General features: G+C 41.9%; 1 protein-coding gene across 3 annotated transcripts in view; it reads right to left on the reverse strand.

Moving 5' to 3' along the window:
• Positions 1–18,939, reverse strand: part of chd5 (chromodomain helicase DNA binding protein 5) — a 40,880-nt gene that overhangs the window by 4,611 nt on the left and 17,330 nt on the right. For 2 of the 3 annotated variants that reach the window (XM_069149725.1, XM_069149739.1), the window contains exons 9-38: positions 18,453–18,671; positions 17,371–17,577; positions 16,704–16,915; positions 15,962–16,093; positions 15,639–15,747; positions 14,734–14,925; positions 14,309–14,509; positions 13,772–13,909; positions 13,442–13,563; positions 12,680–12,853; positions 12,274–12,415; positions 12,011–12,142; positions 11,739–11,856; positions 11,494–11,618; positions 11,082–11,328; positions 10,256–10,428; positions 9,028–9,202; positions 7,594–7,680; positions 7,348–7,436; positions 6,686–6,819; positions 5,554–5,698; positions 4,415–4,574; positions 4,221–4,300; positions 3,813–4,008; positions 3,622–3,711; positions 3,345–3,488; positions 2,425–2,533; positions 2,067–2,199; positions 1,723–1,918; positions 558–721 (exon numbers count right to left, since the gene is read on the reverse strand). In XM_069149725.1, coding sequence (XP_069005826.1) covers positions 558–721; positions 1,723–1,918; positions 2,067–2,199; positions 2,425–2,533; positions 3,345–3,488; positions 3,622–3,711; positions 3,813–4,008; positions 4,221–4,300; positions 4,415–4,574; positions 5,554–5,698; positions 6,686–6,819; positions 7,348–7,436; positions 7,594–7,680; positions 9,028–9,202; positions 10,256–10,428; positions 11,082–11,328; positions 11,494–11,618; positions 11,739–11,856; positions 12,011–12,142; positions 12,274–12,415; positions 12,680–12,853; positions 13,442–13,563; positions 13,772–13,909; positions 14,309–14,509; positions 14,734–14,925; positions 15,639–15,747; positions 15,962–16,093; positions 16,704–16,915; positions 17,371–17,577; positions 18,453–18,671 — 4,545 coding nt within the window. The remainder of the gene's footprint in view (positions 1–557; positions 722–1,722; positions 1,919–2,066; positions 2,200–2,424; positions 2,534–3,344; positions 3,489–3,621; positions 3,712–3,812; positions 4,009–4,220; positions 4,301–4,414; positions 4,575–5,553; positions 5,699–6,685; positions 6,820–7,347; positions 7,437–7,593; positions 7,681–9,027; positions 9,203–10,255; positions 10,429–11,081; positions 11,329–11,493; positions 11,619–11,738; positions 11,857–12,010; positions 12,143–12,273; positions 12,416–12,679; positions 12,854–13,441; positions 13,564–13,771; positions 13,910–14,308; positions 14,510–14,733; positions 14,926–15,638; positions 15,748–15,961; positions 16,094–16,703; positions 16,916–17,370; positions 17,578–18,452; positions 18,672–18,939) is intronic. The other variant, XM_069149732.1, reaches the window with a different exon arrangement.

An 18,939-nucleotide genomic window follows, 5' to 3' on the forward strand; every position in this document is an offset into this window, starting at 1 on the left:
GTGGAAAAAGTTCGAATTTTCTTTATTTATTATTTACATTTCGATGGTGACGACCAGTGTTGGCAGGGCCACCACAAAAACACTGTCGGCGAACATGGTCAATCAGACTGCAGACCTGAGATGATCTCTTGTATACCAGAGAATAAAACAACTCTGCTGATGAGCTGTGGGAGAAGAAAGTAATGAGACAACACAGGTTTTGTCGAATCCTTTGGGAGTGAAATGCGGAGCTTGATTGTGAAAGTAAACAACTTTCAAGAGATTTTTTTTTCACATCACTCCCGAGGAAAGTCTTCCAGTGGGAGTAGTTCGAGAATCCATGGGTTTTTAAAGGAATAATGTGGTTGCTGAGTCGTGACTACTGAGAACTTCAAAGCTCTTTGGGGCTTTTTATTTCTGAAATTGACTCAGCCACATTGCTCATTTTGGTGAGCCTTGTTTTCTCAACCTTTAGAGACACCATTACTTTTAGTCCAATCATTGTGTCTTTCACAACAAATGCGCTCAAGAGTTTTCTAAAGTCGTCTGACCTTCTCGACTGCCACGTCTCATCTCACCTGCTGAGGTGGAGGTTCGCTGCCTCGGCTGGTGAGGCGGCTCAGGATGCTCCTCTCAGACATCTGCAGGCGGGCCGACACCGGCGGGATCCTGGACAGCATGTTGGGGAGTCGTGTCACATCTGCTTTCATGTCACTCAGCAGTTCCTCCAGCTGGTTCAGCACTGCAAGAGCGCGAGAGAGCACACACTCAGCGTTTCGGAGTAACAAGAGTGGTTTTACTTTAATGCTCAGTTAATTCCTGCACATGTCGCATCACTGGGGGGAAAAAAACACAAGTGAGACCAAAATGCATGAAAAAGTTTGGCAGAATCCCGTTAAAAATGTGAGTAAAGCTCAAATAATTAAAAAAAAAAAAAATATTTATTTGATCCAGGAGCTGAAATTAAAAATCTGCCAAGAATTAAATGGCATAACATTTTTCACTGGCAGATAAATCAGCGAGGGTCACAGACAGAATCACTTTGAAACGATAACATTTCAACGCCTCGGTTTCGTGCCGTCTTTGGCCTCTTTCCAAACTTTCATCCCACTAATCACTGAAAGCATGTTTTGATTGTGAGTGAAATTAACAAATGAAGCCACTGTGTCAAACAGGATCTTTACTGGCTGCCTGTTAGAAGCTCTTCACGTTACAGGCGTGTGCAGGCAGCTGTGTGCACTTCCTTCGGTGCCTCATTTACTGCCTGGATGGATGGATTTCCAAATGCAATCATCTTATATTAAAGAACTCACTGCAGAGTGTCTGCAGCGTAAAACATGAAGATGCATTCAGAATGGGTTGAAATTTAATGTTTTTAAGTGTTTTGGCAGATTTTTCCCTTTGTTTTAGTCAAATAAGATGAATGATATAGTCATAATGAATTAATTTTTTCCAGTGCAGCTACAGCAATTACTATACTGCTTTGATTTTTCACTGGTTAAAAAATGTGTCACAATTAAAAAGACTTCTCTATATGACAGAAAAAGAAAACATAAGACCGAGTATTTTATCAAATGTTTTCGTCGTACATAAATAGTGAAATCGTAATAATGTAGGGTGCTTCTACACACAACACATCACTGATAAATCAGCGATTTTGCCCCGTAAAAAGTCATTAATGCGGGATTATTTTCTGGCAAAACTCCTGACGACTGATGCTATTTTTGAGACTGGGCTGCAGACCTTTGTGCAGCACGGCGTTGGCAGGCTTGTTCCCTGCCAGGGACTCTTTGGACAGGTGCTGGTGGGACTCTGCCAGACACTCCACCTCGGTGAAGCGCGTGTTGAGAGCCATGGCCGGGTGACTGGGGTCCTGGGTCATATTCAGGTAAGCCGCCCGCCGCAGCTGCTCCTCGATCACCAGAGCCTGCTCTAACAACTACAGAAGGCCAGAGGGAGGCAACGAAAAAGAGAGCGTATGAAACACAGACAGTTTGGTTTCCTTTGTATTCAGATATAATAAGCCTTTACTCCTTGACTTATTTCAGTATTTAGTAGTCATTTCAATTTTAAAACTCCACAAGTGCCTTAAAGCGACGAGCGAGGAACTTGTTCTTCATCTCTAGGTAGTTGCCCTTATGTATCTCAGTCTTGAAGGGCTCATTCAGAATCGCATAACGCGGGTCATTCTGAATATCTTGCCAGCGGGCGTAGCCATGTCTGAAATAGATTCCCAGTCAAGGACAACAAATGGGAGCCGAGAAGGTCATGAAATCAGTCAAATAAAAAAGTGAAGATAAGTTCATGGAAAGCCCAGTTTTATATTACTCCTCACAGTTTGTAAATATCAGCCCCTTCAACCGCAGCTCCCTCCTGTCAAAAGTAATTACATTACTTTACCAGATGCTGAGCGACTCGCTACCACATCTGGGGGGGAAAGGATACGTTACGATGCCAGCCAACAACCAGTAGTCATGGCGACGGTGCCAGATGTCATGCATCTTTCCAGAAGACAGCGCCGCCCGCTCTTCAGTTTGCCAGAGGGTGTGCAGCTCTGACGGCGTGTGAACAAAAACAGTTTGAACAAAAAGTGATAGTCAAGATGTTTCCACCATTTGCAGAGACGGAGAAGCAAACGAACAAGATTCATGACAAAACAAAGCTATTTCAATACGGCACCAGAAACAAAAGAAATAAAAAAAAATAAACGGAGTAAGAGACACTTGAGCACAAAGTTGAAGTTTACTAAAGAAAAAGGCGAGAAATACCATCACTTTAAAGTCTAGAAGCAGAGAACGCTGTCTCCCTCAGCTGAAAATCAGACACCCTGAAGATCCCTTTATGATGTTATCACTGGCAATTTTTCCCACTAATATTACTTTAGGCAGTGACTTTGTGAAGTCAAAGAGGGTTATTTAAACGTCGTATTCCCAGCTGTGCTACCAGATCAGCATGAGTGCCTTCATGTTGTTTCATTATTCACTGTCTATAATGTCTTAACTGGGTTCTTAGAATAATGTGCAATCTCAATTGAGTTAAATAGGAACTGTGAAACTTCCCTGCTCACCTATGAGTAAATTATGATCATCAATTTGACTTCTGAGTCCAGTTCACTCACTTTAAACCAAAACGTATAGTTTGATCAACGCTCATCTCATTCCTTGCTCACATATACAGTACACGTATGAGACAGAAGTGCTGCCAGTGACACTTCTCTGGTCAAGGCCTGAAGATTTGGAATCAAAACATCAGGATTCGATCATAACATCATGATGAAATTTGATCATAATGTAATAATCAAGTCTTTACATTAAATGATTACATTATTTAGGATACAAATAACTTAAACTCTGATTTATTCTCACCTGTAAAACCTCCGTCAGCGATATTAAACATGAACTTGGCTTTGAATCCGTTCTTGTCCTCCTTCCTGCCCTCATCCATCTCATCCAAAGTGTCTTTGTCTCCATTTAATCGACCCTCTAATGCGTCTTCACTCTTCACATCATCTGTAACAGTAACATAAAAGGCAGAACGATTTCTTAAAACAAATACTGATATAATGAGACTATATGGATTACTCATCAGGATTTATTTGCTTTTGCGCCGTTTGCACCCGTTTCGGATTCAAAGCGTGTTTACCTGGCTTGTTTTCTTTGTCTTCAGTTTTTGCCAGAGGATAATCAGTGTCTCCTTTTTCTGAGGACCTCTCTGTTTCCTTGCATGGCTCCACTGAGAATAATAGAAATAACAACAACAAAAAAGGTTAAACACAGAAAGTACAAGCTTGCAGATGAGCATAATTTGCAGCGCATGGCTCGTGCGGCGCTCACTCTTCGGTGAGGTGTGACTGGATGGCAGCTCGGCCTGTTTGAAAGCAGACTCCTTTGAGTTAGCAGATGGCTCGGTCTTTGTGGAGGGCGACTCGGTTCTGCTCCTCTCGTCTCCCGTCTTCTCCTCCGAGCTGGCCTTAGTCTCTTCACTGTCAGCTGCCTTCTCGGGTGCAGATGCTGTCTCTGCACCGGAGGCCTGTCGGGGGTGGAGGGGGGGGCGACAGACAGACAGGGTGAAGGGAGGAGAGGGAGGAGAGTTAACAGAGGGCAGCGAGAGAGAGCGAGAGGAGTGTGACAGGTGATAAGATGAGTTATAGTTACAGTGTGATGACCCATGAGAAGATGGACAAGACAATAAAGGAGAACAGAATGAAAGTGATGGGTAGCCGAAGATAAAAACAAACTCACTTCCTGCTCTGACAGCTTCTTGCTATCGTGCTCTGTGGTCTCCTTGTCCTCAGCGGTACCCAAGAAAGACTCAGACTTCTCTACAATCCAGAAAACAACAACAACTCATTGCTATTGTCAAAACCTTTTTCTCTGGAGCTTGAACCTTTTACATTTAGAGAAAACACGCCCCGCGCAGAGGCTTTTGCTCTGACCTGGTGGGACGGGGGTGCCGGGCTGTGTAGCGACGGGGCTGGCCGGCACGGGGGTATTGGGGTCAGAAGACACGCTCTCCGTCAGCTTCTTCAGCTCCAGTCCGATGGGAATCAGATCTGGAGAGCTCAGCTTCCCGTTGACATGCTCAAACTCTTGCACCTACGAGCAAAAAGACATCCATCTGTAATAAGATGAAAATCCTCCACTTCCACGGGATGGCCTACTTTCTTCAAATAGAGGATTAAGAAGAACTCCAGAGCAAAGTACAAGCGGCAACACGGGTTCAGTTTTGTCTGCAGCCGGATGCACCGACTCTTCTCAAGTTCAAACGTAGCCTAGTTACAATCTCAACTTGGTTTTGAATTTTTACATTTATTTGCCAGAGGCCTCATACAAAAAACATGAATTAAAAAACATCAGTCTCATTATAAAACATAAGACAGAAGATCTGTATTATACCACATGTAGCTACTTACTAACTTCTGTCAGCACGGATTTTCTATTTAAAATATTACAAATACAGGTTAAAAATAATAATAAATAGCAAAAGAGGGGTTAGTACATTTACACTAAAGATAACTGAACCACAACTTTATAGCATGCAGAGTATTAGATATAACTAATTTCTAATATGGTCAACATATATAATGATAATTTAAATAAATCAATATTTGATTAGTTAGCATACTCATTTTAGATAAATAAAAGAAATTCTGAAAAAAATTATAGTTTTACTATACATATATTAATGAAACTTGAAAATTAGCAGTCAAGTGTAAAATATGAATGGCCCCTAAAACTTTAATATTTGGAAATTAAAGCTACAGATTTACTTCTTACTTATAAAGTAGATTATTTTTTATTCGACCGCACTGAGGATGTTTCTGAAGTTTAATGGTGCAACATGATTTATTAAATTACCTGTACTCGTCTGAAAAGAGCTCGTAGTTATGCAGAACATAACACATAAACCTAAACATCTAAATCTGTAGTTTGTAACGTATGATGTGTAAATAGGAGCAGATTTCTACCCAGAGCTCTCTTCTCTCCCCTCTCTGCTTCTGTCTCGACAGGCTGACCTACTTTTTCACGAGACCCGGTGCTTTGTGTTGAAGATGTCTGGTTGGATAACCGGTACCTTTTTCCTGACAAGGGACATGACTCCGATCCTGGTGAGAACGTGCTGACGAGACAGTCCCTCGCGGGGGACTCCGTCAGCAAAGGTCTCGGCTCCGTCTGCCCCCGGCTCGCACAGATGTCTCATAAACAGAGACACGTAGGCCCTGATGAACAAAGACATTTTACAGTAAACATAAGAGAAATCACTCTCAGGTTATCAACACTAGATTTACAAAATAGGAGGTGGTCATATTAATAAAAGCAGGAACAGAAGTAGCACTCGTAGGGAAAGCAGCTCTAGTATTAGGAGCAGGGTTAATACTGGCAGTAGCAGTCAGCATGTGGACTGTTCAGAGGAAAGGCAGTAGTGGTCTGGGAGTTTCTATTCCACAATTAAAAACATTCAAATCGTGGGTATTTTATAAGCTCATACTGCATATTTGAATTTATCTTCTTTTGACCCAACAAAATATTAGATTTATGTGTTAGTCAGTATTTCTGTATTTTATTCCTGATTTTGTGGCAAAGGCTTTTAAAATATAATTCAGATGATGGGAAGTAAAATCGATACCAAAAAGAATAATTTTCCACCTTAACAAGTAAATAAATGAAGGAGAATCCAAATAATTTATCGACTTGTGGTTGTAGCACTGATAGCAGTCATAGAAGCAACAGGAAGAACCGTAGCAGAAATAGTAGCAGTGGTAGTTGGTCAGAGCACCAGTTGTAGTACTAGTAGCTGTATTTGTAATATTAGCACTAGTTATACTAGTGACTACAATATCTGTAGTAATTGTAGAAGTGCTATTGGAGTGCGTTACTTTTCAAATAACAAACACAACTCGAGGCTACATGCATCCTGTATAATATGTATTTATGCCTTGTCGGGTCCATTTTGACAAGTGGGAACCCTGAAACTGGCAAGGCCAACTTTTTTTAAACTTGATATGAGCGTAGTGGAGTTTTGCCCCGGGCGAACAAGCAGTACGTGTAAAAAATAAAGTTCATGAAGTGGCCCAGAGCTGCCTATTAGCATCGGCAGGTCCCTCTTGACTCGAATCGACACTGTGTAAAAACAGGATTTTCGATATTTATCAGATAACAACACTCTGTGCTCCACAGTTTGAGAATAAAAGACAACAGGGCATCACCTGAACTCACGCTCGCTCTTCCCTCTCAGGTCCCGAACCAGCCAGTGAGAGTTGAAAGCATCCTGAGGTGGCATCCCCCAGCGCATGATGGCGTTGAGGAAGGCTTTTCTCTGGCGCGCGTTGAACCCCAGGACCTGGTGATGATGATGATAATGAGAAGATGAGAAGACACAATCTAGACAGCCTCAGAAAGACGCTGTGACATTGAACTTCCCGTTTTATTTTGGAAAGGTCCTTTTTCCTTTTACTTCCTGCCATCATTCAGTTTCCACACGCCTGTCTTGAGTTATCCTATCAGTCATGTATGTCTCGCTGCGTTCAAATGTACTGAGCTACGTGGCGTTAATGCGGCACGCTGCACATTATGCTTGCGGTGATGTGTTTTGTAATCATAATAGTAATGTGACAATTTATTGATGCTAACTCTGTAACTTCGTTGTCCTGTTCGGCTGATCGGAGAACCAGAACACAGAATGAGCTGCAGAGGGGTGATGTTTGCAGACATATTGATCAATGATGGCCTCTTAACAAAATACTTCCACCTTTGAAGCACAATTTAGAGACGGACAATTATAGAGTGACTCGCTCTGACAGTTATTTGAAGCCCACTTTAAGATGCCACCCTGTAAAGTAGATTTTTCTAAATGTCCTGGATTTCATACCTCAATACTGCCTCCGACTCGAGCCAGTAAGGGCGGCAGAGGTTTGTCCTTCTCGTTCTTGAGCTGCCGACGAGAGTGTCTGCGTCCGCCTTTGAGGAACAAAAGCAGGTCTGTCGTTGGAAGGCTGGGCACATTTAGGTACGACCTTGATCAACAGTGAGCGTCTTCACTGAGTGTGTTGTACTGTATACATAAAGAGCAAAGAAGTTCAATGAGGATGTTTTTTTCTTTTTCTTTGCTGCCTACCTTCAGGCCTCTCCTCGAAGTCTTCATCCTCGTCTTCGGACCCCACAGAGTACTCCGACTGATTGTCTGAAAGATCATCCTGCCACTCTGAGCCACACATCAAAGAGAAACAGTACATTGCGTTCGCTTCTGTTGGTGGCCACCTGAGGGCGCTATGGCACTGCAGATTACTACAGACCACTACACTTGGGGGCATACACACACACACACCGTACCACTCGCGTCCTCTGGTAGATGAGGCGAGAGGTGACAACTGTGGCAGACGATCACTTAAAATTCGAGTGTACTCTGGAATCTTTACACACCCTTAAAAAGTTCAACTGCAGGACAACCGCGGGAGACACGGAAGCCGCTGAACTGTTAAAAAAAAAAAACAACAGGTGCTTTAAAGCCCATTGAGAAAACATTAAATGCATGACATACAAGTGAGCGTCAGCCCTGTGTAACACACTGAGTGGCATATTTAATAGAGGTCAACAGCTCTTGTTAAGAATTACAATGTGAGAGGAGACACCTACATTTTTCCCGTGTTAAAATAATGTCTCGATGCTGCCTCGCTCATAAAACCTCAGGCTTCTGTCACTTATATAAGCTAAATACAAAGTCAACCACAGTGTTGTCATGGCTACAAGAGTTGCTGATGTGAATTAAAGACCGCAGAGATGACGGTTTGTACAATATTGACATACACTAAATGCAGAAAAATATCTACAGTATACAAGATGTTTCTGGTTATGTCAGTCAAATAATCACCATACAAATAATACTGTAATAGTGGCAGAGAAGAGGCCACAGACAAACATACGTCTATAACAAGAGAAATACTTCAAGTAGAAAAAATAAAGTCTCAATCTTTAAGTTGGTTGGTTTAGCTGTGATCGGTTAAATTAAAGTGTGTTTTCATACAGGAAACAGCTCCCGTAGTGCCAATTCAGACATTTAGTATCAACTGTTGGAGGCAGTAATGCACCTTGTAGCTGCTGGAAAATCATTTAAGACGACAAGAAGTAGACTCAATACAATAAACCTCGAACACTCTCCAACAGAGGAGCTTATTTGGACTGTAATGTCTTTCTTCTTTCTTAAAAAAAAATATGCTTCTGGCTTGCGTGCCACCTATGAACAAGCCAGCTGGTAAGCCGGCGGTGAAGAAGCCAGAAACCTCGACTACTCTGTATTCTTCTTCCAGGACGCTCTTGTGTATTTCTGCTCATATCTAAATTTGGGCGGGGGATGGCAAATCTAACAGTAACATTTCAAACTAGAGTGGCAATAAAGAAAACATGGCTGCAGTTTTACATCATGCTGGCCAGAAACATTTTCCGTACGACACTCTTAAAGTATTAACAATTAAGAAATTGTGTCGCGGTTGAGGCGTACGACAAAACGGTGAAGCCAGCCGTGTGGGTCCTGATGTGTGCTGGCGGAGCCTACCTTGGTCCTCCTGCGTCGTATCGTTGTAGTTGACCTGCTTCCGGATGCGTTTGCCTTTGCCCAGGTTTCGGGCCAGATCCTCCTGCTGCTGCTCGTAGTGGTGGCGGAGGAGTTTTTCCCAGTAGTCTGGGTCCACGTTCTCCTCTTGCTTGATGATCTCCCGCTCCACCTCCTCCTGAACATGGAACACACAAACACATATTTAAAGCCGGTCAGAAATATAGATGTAATATGAAGGAAGATACTGATCTAATTACTGAAACATACAAACCCCCCCCCCCCCACTACGGTACACATATTATAATATACACGAAAACTAAAATCTTGTCTTCATAACTTAGATGACAGCCTACGCCTGAGGAAAATGTTGATCTTTCCAATGGCCTCGTCTTTTCTTTCTGTGCATTTCCATTTCCTGCATTATATTATGCCCTTGTTAGCTTTCTAAATTGTTAGCCTCTGTGACTTCAAGACGCTATCCACATTGCCGTTGCCAAGCAACAGTGTTTTTATGATTTATCCTCTTGAACGCAAAGCATATGGTTCACACGATTTCCCATGTTGTAACCATGAACTCAAGAGTTCCATTTGAACACAGCAGGAGTCTGCTCTGCCTTAATTAGTTTCACCTGTTCCTCGTTGTTCTCCTCTCCCTCGTGTATTTAGTCTGTGTTCCCTTCTTTTGTTATCGTTTTGTCAGTTCCATGTTTTTGGCTCCTCACGTCTCTGTTCCTGCTCTTATTTGTGTTTTTGGGCCCTACTTTCTGACTCCGACTCAGCTGGCTCCCTTTCAGTCGCGTGTTTTGTATACATCTGGAAAGTTTGTGTTTGTGAAAAACCTTGGGTTCGTGAGTTTGGGTCTTTTTTTTTCTTCCTGTGAACTCAGATAAACATATTGAAAGCATCTCCTGACCTACATCACTCAACAGTTGGAAAACGTTTTAGTTTCCAAATGTTTATTCTTTTATCGCTGCAATGACATCTTTTCTTTACAATGTCAAAGGCCACGCCAGAGTACCGTATCACATGCTCAACATGTGCAAGTGTGAAGAAGCACCTCATCAAAAGACTGGTTTATGCCACAACTTGTAAGCAACACCACCACGAATTATCTTAAAAACTAGCTTATTTTAAGGAAGCCAGCCTGTCGAGTCAAATAACTAAACTGTGCTGGTGATCTCTTTTTCATTTGTGTGTTTCTGGATGAAGAGCACAGCTTCTTTCTCACCTCTCCATCTTCCTCTTTCACCACATACTGAGCCACCTTGAAGGAGCTCAGGTACTCGTTCATGTTCTGGATCTCTGTGTCTTCGGTGGCGTCCTGGCTGCGGTCCAGCAGCTTTGAGATGGCATCATCGTCGTAGTGAATCACATTGCCCTCTTCACCATCTTTGTTGTCACCTATTGATGGGAAAACCTCTGATTCAATAATGCATAGGAGACACTTTGAGCAGACAAAAAGAACTGTATGTAGGCTTTGGCCTATATGAAAAGGTTTTGAACATACAAAGAGAACTTTTGAATAACTTTTTTTTTAACTTATTTTTTGAATAACTTTTTGAATAACTAGTCAACTGCTATTTACTGCTATTTTATTGCTTTTCTATTATTCTATTATCTTATTGCTTCTGTATGCTGCTGTAGCGAAAAAATTTCCCCTCTGGGATTAATAAAGTAAATACCTAACCTAACCTAACCTAACCCTCATACATATACTGTAGATACACTTGTGTTTCAACCCCTTCAATGCTCTTTGTGAGATTGAGGCGCTGACTTTTACTTTGTGATTCGCAGATTTCTTTGGATCTGCATGACTTCTGTCTGGCACAAACAAGGGAATGCTTTTCAAAGCGTATACTTTCACAGTTGCAGCAAAAGCAAAAGCAAACATCCTTTCTGTATTTGAAGCTAATGGTGAAAGTGGGAACTTACAGGTCAAATTTTTTTTGTCGAGGTTTGGCACTTTTCTAAAACTTTTTCTGGATTGATTGTGGAATCATAAAACAAAAGAATTTAAAATGTAGCTGTGATAAAGGTTTGGGGAATAGAAATACCCATTGCACGTGCTGCCTCCATTTCATCTTTGAAAAGCTCCTCGGTGCCAAATTTGAGGATGTCATCCAGTTCTTGTTTGGACATGGAGCCGGTTTTGGAGCCCAGGCCCGGTCGCACCACCAGATGGGTCAGCATCATTTTCCTCTTCGCCACTTGGGTGATTCTCTCCTCCACTGAGCCCCGAGTCACAAAACGATAGATCATCACCTTCCTGTTCTGGCCTATGCGGTGGGCTCTGCTGAAAGCCTGAGAGAATAGAAAGATGGAGAGAAAGGAAAAGGGGCATTTACAGGGAATAACACAGCAGTGAGGAGCTGAAGTTAAAGAGATAGCTCTGCTCTGCTGGGTAAAAGCAGAATTTAAATCAACAATTGCAACAAAAGCATCACATCTTCTGTGAGAAGTCAGTACTTGGATGTCGTTGTGGGGATTCCAGTCAGAGTCGTAGATGATGACGGTGTCGGCGCTGGCCAAGTTGATGCCGAGGCCTCCGGCTCGTGTTGACAGCAAGAAGCAGAACTGCTGCGCGCCCGGCGCTGTGACACAAAACAAAGCGGAGAGTCGTTTTTGTGTGTGAAGAAGTGTGTGCGTGAAAGCTGGGTTAAGGAAATCGTGCAACCGCATAAACTCACACACTCTAAAAAAAAAACACTCACCATTGAAGCGGTCAATGGCCTCCTGTCGTAGGCCTCCAGTAATTCCTCCGTCAATGCGTTCATATTTATAACCTTCAAACTCCAGAAAATCCTCAAGCAGATCCAACATCTTTGTCATCTGTGAAGAAAATGTATGAAAGTCAAACAAATCGGAATTAAAAAGGATCTTTGATACAATGATGCAACTGGAATTGATCAAATATGGATTCAAGGTCTTCAATCAACGAAAGCTTTGGTTGCCAGCCGAGACGCGATATTTATTTGACCGTCACCTGGGAGAAAATCAAAACTCTGTGTCCTTCGTCTTTGAGTTTCTTCAGCATTTTCTGAAGCAGCGTCAGTTTTCCTGAGGACTTCACCAGTAAGTTGCCGTCATAAGAGCCGTTGGGTAAAACAGGAGCCTCCTTCAAGACAAAAATCAATTCCAGGCATCAACTGGAGAAATCGTGCTTTTAAAGCCAAAAACATGTAATTCATGTCGACACGCTCTGTATTGAAAGGAATGGAGTAGACGGAGGTTTGATTGTTGCCTTACCACAGCAGCCACAGGGAACAGGTAGGGGTGGTTGCAGCACTTCTTCAGGTCCATCATGATGTTGAGCAGGGACACTTGGTTCCCTCCACCTTTGGAGTTCAGAGCCTCGAAATTTCGCGTCAAGATAAACTTGTAATATTTCCTGCGCGTCAGATGTCAGAGTCATGAGAATTAAAATCAAAATCAGTCACTTCCACTCTTGAAGAAATCATTTTGATCATACTAGTGAATGTAATAGTCAAATTCTGCTAACGTAAAGTAGCCGAAGACGCTTTTCTTTTGTAAACAACGGCAATTTTAATAGTTTTCGTTTATTTATTTGCATTCAAAGTTCAGATCAATCACACAGAAGTAGTAATATTCGGTGGTAAATCCCTACTTCAAATACATTTTTCTATTTTCTTACTTCTGCATTGGACTGAGCTCCACTCTGACGATCAGCTCCGTCTTTGCAGGCATGTTCTTGAAGACGTCAGCTTTCAGCCTCCTGAGCATGTGAGGTCCGAGCAGGTCGTGCAGTTTCTTGATCTGGTCCTCTTTAGAGATATCGGCAAACTCCTCCAGAAAGCCTTCCAGGTTGCTGCACAGATTACAGGTCAGGTGAAGAATTAAACAACGAAATTAAGCTACATTTCAGAAAGGCAAATTTCTTGATTGAATGCATATTTAACTCAAACAACAAACAATCTGTCTGTCTAAGGAGGGTCCTGTATGATGCGGCAGCTAACGGCTACAGGGAAGATGGAGAAAGACATAAAAGTAGGGACACAGCAAGACTTCAACAAATAAACTTTACGCATTTCAAAAAAAAGCATCTTTCATAGATTTTTGGAGGCTTTTGGGAAGCTTTAGGAAATGTCTGTCTTGTTTGAAACGGTGCCTTCAAAAAGTTAATCCTGCAAATGTAGAAATTGGTCTCATGAATGAACTGTAGTCGGGATAAGTAGCGAGCACATCCGGAGAGACTGAGATTTTATAGTAAAGACAGAGTGTTTCATAAGATCTGGGACCGTGGGCTGAAAGTTTTGTGTTTGTTTGTGTTTTTCTCTCTTTTTCTGCCTGTTAATATTCCTGCTTGTTCTTAAAAGCGATAAACACATATAAACACATATTTCTAAAAGAGAAAGCAGAGGAACGAGAGTGACAGAAAAGAGGCAGGGAGACTTACTTGAAGCGCTCTGGGGTGAGGAAGTTAAGCAGGTGGAACAGCTCCTCCAGGTTGTTCTGAAGAGGAGTCCCAGTGAGCAGCAGCTTGTAGTAGATCTTATACCCGTTGAGAATTCTGAAAAACTGGACAGGACACGTCGTGCAAGGATGATGAAAAGATGTGCCGTGACAAAGACAGAAAAAGGGCACGCACGCTGTATAACACAAAAGCTTCCTCGCACCAAAATTATCGTGTTAAATCAGAATCTTTAAATCTTCTAGATGAATGCTTCTGCAACGAGGCGAAAGGACACATCTCTCTGCTGGCAGTGCCAAACAAATGCAGTTTTACCTTTGATTGGTTGTTCTTCAGTCTGTGGGCTTCGTCCACCACCAGACAGGCCCAGGTGATGGAGCCCAGGATGGCTTGATCTATCGTGATCAGCTCATACGACGTCAGCAGCACGTGGAACTTGATGGGCGTGTCTTTCTGCGAGGGGACGGATGGAAGAACCAGTTTAGATCGATCAATCAATCAAACTTTATTTAAATAGCACTTTTCGTACATTTTGGTGCAGTTCAAAGTGCTTTACGGATGATTGACAGGCCAATAATAAGACAGCTGTATACCAGAAAAATTTTATAAATTTGAGAATAAATTAAAAACACGATTAAAAACAAATTAAAAGGGGGGGAAAAAAAGGCCATTTAAAAAGCACTTTGTGATGGAAAGGACGGGAAAGGATCATACGGTGGAAGAACATGATTTGGCACAACAGAATGCGTGTTTGCTAAAGTACGCCTTGGAAATAAAGTAAGAGCTCATTGTTCAAACAACAAGTTCAAACAAACTAAATCAAAGTATCTGGACGAGCACGAGTTACAGCACCTTCATACGGAACACCTTGCGTCCTGATTTCACTGCGTTGTCTTCGAAGGTGAACTCGTTCTCCCTGATGATCGCCCTGCTGTCTTTGTCCCCGGTGTACGTCAACACGTAGAAATCCGGAGCCCACATCTCAAACTCTCTCTCCCAGTTGATGATGGTGGAGAGGGGGGCACTCACCAAGAAAGGCCCCTTCGAGTGACCCTGACAGGGAGAGGAAATACGACTGGTTCTATCATTTACTTTCCTCATTGTGCGACGTGATTTAATCTCGGTCCACATTACCATTTATATTACAAGGACTGGTATTACGAAGCGTGAGACTTTTACATTGCACTCAGCGAACCGAAACGTTATGCAATACGGGCATTACAAAAAAAAAAAAAAAAAAAAAAAAAAGGGGGGGAGGGCAATCTTTAAGTCCTTACCTCCTTATACAGAGAGTAGAGAAACACTATCGTCTGCACCGTCTTGCCCAGGCCCATTTCATCGGCCAGGATGGTGTCGGTGCCCTGAGCCCAGGAGAACCTCAGCCAGTTCAGGCCTTCCAGCTGGTACGGGTGCAGCGTCCCCCCGGTGGCGTTGATGTACCACGGCTGGTGCTCAAACTTGATGGTCGGCTGGTGAAGTGAAAACACGGAAGTATCCAGCAGCTGTTACATACATATAGTCTGCATTTAGCCCAGTGTTAATATTAGGTTTACAATATGAGCACATTGCTTGTGTTGAAATGCGATAAATTGTGGCTTTAGCCTAGCTTAGCTCATGTCTCTTTATGTTCTCTTTATTTTATATTATCTTTTGGTTTTATTTATTTGATCTGTCCTAAAAAATTGTTGTATTCTTATTTTATTGTGAAGCATCTTGTATTGAAAATTTGAAGAAAAGTGCCATATAAATAGAGTTGACTTGACTTTAGCTTAGCCTTTCACTAACTACACCTAAGGCTCTTTTGCACTTGCCTTGCTTTCATTTGGTTTTATTAATATTGTCTTGTGTTTAATTGTATCTGTTCTATGCATTTTATTTATTTTTCTTACCTCAAATTACATTTTAAAATGTTTTTATGTTTCTTTAAATCTGTCTGTATGTGGAACGCTTATGTTATTTTCATGCTGTAAAGCACTCTGAGCTGCATTTCTTGTACGAAAGGTGCTATTTAAATAAAGTTTATTATTATTATGTACAGCTACAGTGTTACTTTTTGAGATATTTACCAGAGAAAACTCCTGCAGCAAGCAGCCAATAACAGTGCAGCCTTGGATTTCCTAATAAGAAACATGTGTCTCATTGGACTTGTGTGACCTCAGTGTGTCTGAATATCATAACTTACATCAATGATGGGAGCATCAGGAGGGACCTCCCTCTTTGGATGGTCGTCTTTGAGTTTCTTTCCTTTCCTCACCACAAGGGGGCGTTGATCCTCCCCTAAAATTTGCTCTCTGACAAAGAAAGATTTGCAGCAACAATATCATATAATGAGAAACGAGTCGAAACAGAACATCACAGATTAAAAAAAATAATAATAAAAAGGCAGAGCTGGAGGGAAACATGAGCAGATGAGGGCATATGACTTTGTTGATTTTTTTTTTTGTGTGTGTGTGAGGGACTGAGGGATCATCTTTGGAAATGAGGTAGAAAATGCTGTTAACCAACCTGTGGTCCCAGTAAGAAGCTTTGTGACTGTCGTACTCGGGGACGTCAAAGTCATCCACCTCCCAGGTGCACTGGTCGTAGGGCAGGTCTCTCCACTTGATCAGGTAGTGCACGTCACCGTCCTTATCGAAACTACAGAGGAGAGCAAACAAAAACAGAGAGCTTGGGGTTTTAGAGGCATATCATTGTGATCCACAATCACAATGATATGATCAAAGAAGGAGTTGTATTTATTTTTTTTTTACATTTCTTCAGACTTATCTTTAAATTCCTTTACATTTGTTAATGACACCATCACATGCTAAATCACGTCAAAGACATATCTTGTTTTTATTAGCATTTAAAGTGGATTCAGGTATGCTTAGAATTTTACGAATTCTACAAAAATGTAAACAAAAACATTGGCTGCACATATGCCAAGAGACCAGGCTGCAGAAAAAAAACTGAAAAGTAAAAAAAAAAAAAAATACAGAGCATCATTTCGAAATGAAAAAATAGATTATTCATAATTATCTGTATTTATTGTGATTTTAAAGACAAAACCTGTCAGATCTTATTGAATGTGCTGCGCTGTAAAGACTAATCTTAATCTATTTATTAATAAGGGAGAGGAAGTAAAAAAAAACAAGATGACCATAAATTTTGCAGCAGCAGCTTCACGTGGAGAATTTCAGGTTTGTAAAATATCTGGCATTTTACAGAAATCCGTGATGTGAGAGTTTGTGTAACTGTGAGCAGCCACCTGTGGTTGACTATCCGGTGGATCACCATCCACTCTGGTTTGATGCCATAGCGGTAGAAGCGCTCCTCCATCACAGCATAATGGGGGTCTTTGCTCTTCCTCTTCTCGCTGTTGAGCTCCTCCTCTCCGGAGCCATAGTCGTACGGCGGAGGCTCGTCCATGTCGTTCTTACGCTGGTAGTTGCGATACATAACCGTGTGGTACAGCTCCAACTGCACGACAGCGGCGTATTCTGGTTAGTTTCACTCCAACACCACCGCATTTTTAACACAAAAATGCAACGTATTATCCATCTGCTGCATTTACACTAATTTAATGAAGTACAAAACGTTTGTGAGAAGGTGGCTACAAAAAAAAAAAAGAAAGAAAGCTTTCACGTCTCTCAAGAAACTCGATGGCCGAGTGTGAAAAATAAAAAACTCTTGTTCTTTCATCACTAAATTAGATGTCCGCTAGGTTTGAGTGTTCTGAACTGCTGGCTAATTACAGGTTAGATGGTTTGACATGTGAAACAATGTGAAGACATGCTTCATGTTAAACAGCAAAAGATTGCCCAGTGAAATAGTCTCTCAGCTCAGTCCACATTTGACAGAGAGGACACATGGTTCCTCTGGCCAAAGAGAGCAGAAGTGTTAATTGGAGATCGGACCCACTTCTGGCATCTCACCTGCAGTTCGCTGACCCAGGAGCAGTGCCAGTACGATAGTCCGGCCCACTTTACAAAGAACTCCCTCTCTGGGTGGCCCTTCAGCGGGGGGTTGGTCAGCGGATCAGTTGGCTTACCGTCAGGACCTGCAGGCGGTTCAGCCGGCAGCGGCGGCTCTCCCCACGTCCAGTGCAGAATTCTTTGTACTTTACCTTTGAGAGGAGGGCACTGAGAAAAAAAACAAGAGGGGCTGCATAAAATATCTAGATATGGAAATAATGAGTGTTTCAGAGCATGCAGATTATAAACCTTCATACAAGCATTGACTTTCATTCAAATACAGAATAACTACAACATAAACAGGCCAGTGGGACGCCTCAAACTGCTTGAAATGACTTTGCTGTAAGTTCAAAACCGAACTGTACAAAATCAGGAGATCTACGTGTACCTTGTGGTTAAATTGAATCTCTCAGCACCTCACAAATCAGCTCGAAATAATATTTATTTTTTCTGATTTACATATCAGAGACAGCACACAATAATTAACATCAATATGATGTAAATTCGTCAAGTTTAGCCCCAAATTGTAGTTTCATTTGCAGAAAACACACCAAATGACATAAAAGCACAAAAATATTGAAACTTACTTCTGTGTCCCATAATGAAATAAACCATTGTCTTTCCTCTAAACATTTTGTCCTTAGCTCAATTTTCAAACAAAAAACTACAGCAGTATTCTTCAGATTGACACTCAGGAGCTAAATGAAGCACATTTATATCTGCTTTGCAAAAGTGTTAATTAAAAAAGAAGAAAAAAAAATAATAATTAAGACTTTCTAAAGTAACAAAAAGATGTATGTTGATGTAGTGTTTGTAGTTCAGTAGAAATATTGGAGCAGGTAGAGTCAAATAAATCCACGTGTTTCACTCCAGCGTATGGAAATAGGATGATGTTTCTCTGGGATGCAGCTACGATAGATAAAGTTGAAATTATATGTTTGTTTTAAATCACTGAACGTTAACATTAGTCGCACCTTTAACTGGATAGTCATAGTGCTAAACGTCATTAATAAATAACATCAGATATCATCAGATGAGCTCACCATGCAGCGAGGACACAACCACTCGCCGTTCGGTATCTCGGGAAGAGGCGGGTTGAGGCAGTGGATGTGGTAGGACGACGGGCAGGTGTCACAACACAGAAGCTCCCCTCCGTCCTTACACACTCTGCAGAACTCCATGTGGTCGTCCTCTTCCTCGCCCGGGGCCTCCTCCTCCTCCTCCTCCTCATCCTTGGCCTCCCACTGGATTCCCTCCTTCTCCTGAGGAACACAAGAGCACGTTAGGGAGGAAAACTCGCTTCGTTGCTTCAATTTACTTTCAGTTTTCTGTATGTGACATTTACTGATTATGTTTACAGTGTTTGTCAGCCACAGAACATGCTGGAGGAGCGAGACTGAGCCAAATTTCTCTTGTCTTGACTTATTTATCAATCATACGCTACAGATCTGTGAAAATCATAGTAGACTAATTTTAAGCTCTGCCTTGAGTGACGTTATGTACACAACACAGGCAGCATACTGATAAGAG

This window comes from Embiotoca jacksoni, unplaced genomic scaffold (assembly GCF_022577435.1).
Source record: "Embiotoca jacksoni isolate LCO1_2020_lvr unplaced genomic scaffold, fEmbJac1.0.p SCAF_1, whole genome shotgun sequence".
NCBI classification, from domain to species: Eukaryota; Metazoa; Chordata; class Actinopteri; family Embiotocidae; genus Embiotoca; species Embiotoca jacksoni.